This window comes from Mytilus edulis, chromosome 13, assembly GCF_963676685.1.
Source record: "Mytilus edulis chromosome 13, xbMytEdul2.2, whole genome shotgun sequence".
In the NCBI taxonomy this organism is placed as follows: Eukaryota; Metazoa; Mollusca; class Bivalvia; order Mytilida; family Mytilidae; genus Mytilus; species Mytilus edulis.
In genome coordinates, this window is record NC_092356.1 from 68602080 (window position 1) to 68606468 (window position 4389).

At 32.6% G+C, this 4389-nt stretch overlaps 1 protein-coding gene across 1 annotated transcript; it reads left to right on the forward strand.

Annotated features, from left to right (window-relative positions):
* The first annotated feature begins 1611 nt into the window (after positions 1–1611).
* LOC139500504 (acetylcholine receptor subunit alpha-1-B-like) lies at positions 1612–2805 on the forward strand. Its single transcript, XM_071289247.1, has one exon. The coding sequence runs from the start codon at positions 1612–1614 to the stop codon at positions 2803–2805; it is 1194 nt and encodes a 397-aa protein (XP_071145348.1).
* Positions 2806–4389: the final 1584 nt, after the last annotated feature.

The window sequence follows — 4389 nt, forward strand, 5'->3', positions numbered from 1 at the left end:
AGACTTAACTTTGCTTAGTATACTTTACTTCTAATTGGATGGGATAGCCATTGGTGAATCCAGATCAAATCCACATAATCTAAAACTTAACATTTTTAAGTTTCAAGGTCAATAGATCATTATATAGGGGTCGGGGACAAATAATCACACCATTCCAACTGCCCTCGCAAATGCAAGACAAGAGCATACATTTGGCTAGAGTAAGATCTGTAGTTGGTTATTGGACGAAAGTATTGGACTCCTTCAACACTGAAAAAGCGTACAAATACCGATAAACTGGATATTGTTGACGGAAAGCAGTACGAATAATTACATTAATTGTGGACTACCGTTGTTCATGAATGAAGGACTTATAGGTCAAACAAATCGTCAAGTACCTGTGACGTCATTAGCTCCATAACCGCCATATCGTAATAAATAATTTCATATTTCACAAAATAATAAAATTTCACATAAAACGGCTTTCACACCAATTTAGATTTTCAAATATTTTGACCTCGAGCATCACCGAGGAAACATTTTTTGTTGAAATGTTGGTCAGTTCCAGTAAAATGTGTTCTTTTTGTGATATAAATAAATGCAACAGTAGTATACCGCTGTTCCAAATTCGCAAATCTATGGACAAAAAACAAAATCGAGGTAACAAACTAAAACTGAGGGAAAGGCATTAAATATAAGAGGAGAACTACGACACAACATTAAAATGTAACACACACAGACACGGACTTAACCAAAATCCTATGAGAATAACAAATATAACATCAAAACCAAATTTATGAATTTGGGATAGTAAAGTACCGTGATACGTCTCATAGTAATGTGAATTCACACTAAAATATAAGAGAAAACAAACGACACAACGTAAAAATGTTATACACACAGAAACGAACAGTTTTATAATTAGCCTCGAAATCGAAGATGTTATGGATAGTGTTCGGAAAGACAATCGAGAATTTTTAGTGAAGATATACACACGCACATGTCATGTATGTCTATTAGGTCATTACTAAATTGAATTGTAAATTTAAGGATATTTGAATTGGAGTTTTAAAGAGTTCTAGATTGTTTAACAGTTCCGTATACTTGATTGACTCTCTGACGTCCATTACATGTTTACTTGTATAAGTCACATGTTAATATATTTGTTTTATTAATGTATTTGATACATTGAAATGCTGACGTATATCCGACATTTTTTTTCATTCGTAATAACCTTTCGTTAATGTATTTCCTCTATTTTGTTAATTATTGTTTGTCAAATATTTAAATGTGATCTCTAATTTCGTCTGGCGTATATACTAAATTTAGTCCTGGTATCTATGATGAGTTTATTTAAACAATATTAGTACATTGTAAATGTAACAGTAAGTAGGTATGATTAGAACAAATTAAAAGTTTATAAGGTTATAATTAAGAACTGTATTATCAGCAGAACTCGTATACACTGGGCGGATAAATCGCACTATTTTGTAAATCACGCGATATTATTTTGTATCACATGACATGAAAATGGGTTATTGTACTGCATAGCGAAAATGGCTGGTAGTTCCGATTGAAGTAAGGTGGTTCCTGCTCATTACAAAGACTTTAATCTAACTACTAGTTACTGGCATGGATATTATTCCATCTATCCGATTTTTGTTTCTATGTTTCATATTGTTATATGACGTTCAATGTCAGAGTAAATCTAATATAAAACAGTTATACAGTGATGTGTTTTCAAATTACCAAAAATCAATTGCACCGAATTCTGATTTTTCTTCACCTCTAAATATTACTGTGAGAATATTTTTGATCACCATAACTCGATTTCAAGAGGTTGACCAGACACTTGATCTAGCAGCTGGATTAAGTGCGAGTTGGATAGACGAGGACTTATCTTGGAATCCGTCATCATATGGTAATGCACAAGACATAGTGGTACCTTTGACCGATGTTTGGACCCCAAAGTTTTTACTTGTAAACTCAGTTGCAACATATGAACCGTTGGGTGGAGACAACGCTAACTTTGCTACACTCGAAAACACTGGTGAGGTGGCTATATTTGTTAGCGACGTATTGTCATCGAAGTGTACAACAAATATATATAAGTTTCCGTTTGATTCTCAGACGTGTTACCTGGAATTTTATGTGTCGAGTATGAATTCGAAAAGAGTAACATTGAATCCAGCTTCTAATCCTGTTGGACTATCCTTTTTCACACCAAATTCGGACTGGTCATTACAATCATATGACGGTGAAACGTCAGTTTGGAATGGATATTCTTTCTTTACCTTCACACTAACAATACAACGTTCACCTTTATATTACACAGTATTAGTGTGTGTTCCAACTATATTGTTTGGATTACTCAATCCAATGGTGTTTCTACTTCCGATAGAATCTGGAGAACGAATAGGATATTCAATAACTATATTACTATCTTACGCACTATTTTTGTCCATGGTCCAATCGGCTATACCAGCAACGTCTAATCCAATGAGTCTTCTCTTAATCATAATGGTTGTTACTATATCATTAAGCGGAATCATTCTGGCTTTAACAATTTACATATCTTTGCTTTATCATAGAAATCCAAATACTAAAATGAACGTTTTCTGGAGGTATATTGGAACAAGAAGAAAAACATCAACAGGCGTGCAGCCATTTACAAACGATGGTGCAGGTGAGAATATGAAATCGTGGACAGAGACAAGTCCATCTTGGAAGGATGTATGCGAAGGATTAGACAATATTGTGATGGTTATATCATACAGTATCTTATTCATTATCAACTGTGCATATTTTATAGTTGTATTGATGTGATATCATTTTAATGATAATACTGTTTCTTATTCATTATAAACAGTTAATATTTCATAGCTGCATTGATGTGAAATCATTTTAATTTCAATAATTATTTCCTTTAGTTCGTGTTTTGTTCTCTTGGGTGTTCTTTTCTATACCCCTCTAGAAAGGTGTAGTGTCACAGACATATACTGTGGTTGCAAGTTAACCACTCTCTCCGAATGAAAATATTAAAGTCCAATGTAGTTTGAAGTTTTTTCTAAGTTTCCCTCTTTAACGTAAATAATAGTTACGTGTTGTTTAAAGTCTACAATGCCTTTCCCCCTTTACCTAGTATCTAATCCACTTTTCTTTTCACCGAAATATATCCAGATATATTGTCTTTGATTCAACCATTTGGACATTAGCCACCCCATTTAAAGCTAAATAACAAAACTAAAATATATTAAAATAAAGTATACCTCGAATTTGACACACACGGTCATCTCATTGAGCATCTCAAGACCAAAATCTATGACAAACGAGCCAATTTTAATTTTGAAATTATCAATTTCCCCAACCTTAGTAGCAATTAATATACTAACTTCACCTGCATAAGGATATATATTTCCCAACTTATTCGGTATTCAAGAACATGCAGCAACTACTAAAACTTTGTAAAACGCCACCAGTGTCTGAGCAGAAAGTTGATGAACCAATGTTATGTCAAATACGTCTCGTCCTTTTTCTAAAAAAAGGTTCATCGGAAGGTACTAAGACCTTGTTGATAAATATTCCGTGTCAACTTCACAAATAATACATGATGGTCTTGTAGCATAAATTTAAGGTACTGACGTTGTTTATCATATTTACAACATGATATAGTATTATTTTATCTGTCTTTATAAATATTTCTTTTACTGTTTTGTCCGTTATTTTGGTGGTATCAATCTGGCGTGACTCTGTATTTATACATCCCGTCATTGTGTTATTGCTCTTAATAATTTCTTGATAATTTCTGTATTCTCACCTTTTATTTTTGACTAATGTGCTTTGTCTAAGTGCTATGTTTTGTTTATTTCTTGCTTGTGACGTGGCTCTGTACTTATGTATCCCGTCATTTTTTATATATCTTTTTTTTTAATAAAGTGATTAAGATAATAATACAACGTTGACTGTTGTACTTCTATTTTTGACATTTATACCTATTATGTCTCTTTATTTTACACAATGTTGACTGTTGTACCTCTCTTTTTAACATTTACACCTATTACGTCCCTTAACTTTACACATCGTTGTCTGTTGTACCTCTATTTTTAATATTTATACCTATTATGTCTCTTTATTTTACATATCATTGTCTGCTGTGCCTCTATTTTTGACATTTATACCTATTATGTCTCTTTATTTTACACAACGTTGACTGTTATACCTCTCTTTTTAACATTTATACCTATTACGTCCCTTTACTTTACACATCGTTGACTGTTGTACCTCTATTTTTAATATTTATACCTATTATGTCTCTTTATTTTACATATCGTTGTCTGCTGTACCTCTATTTTTGACATTTATACCTATTATGTCTCTTTACTTTACACATCGTTGACTGTTGTACCTCTA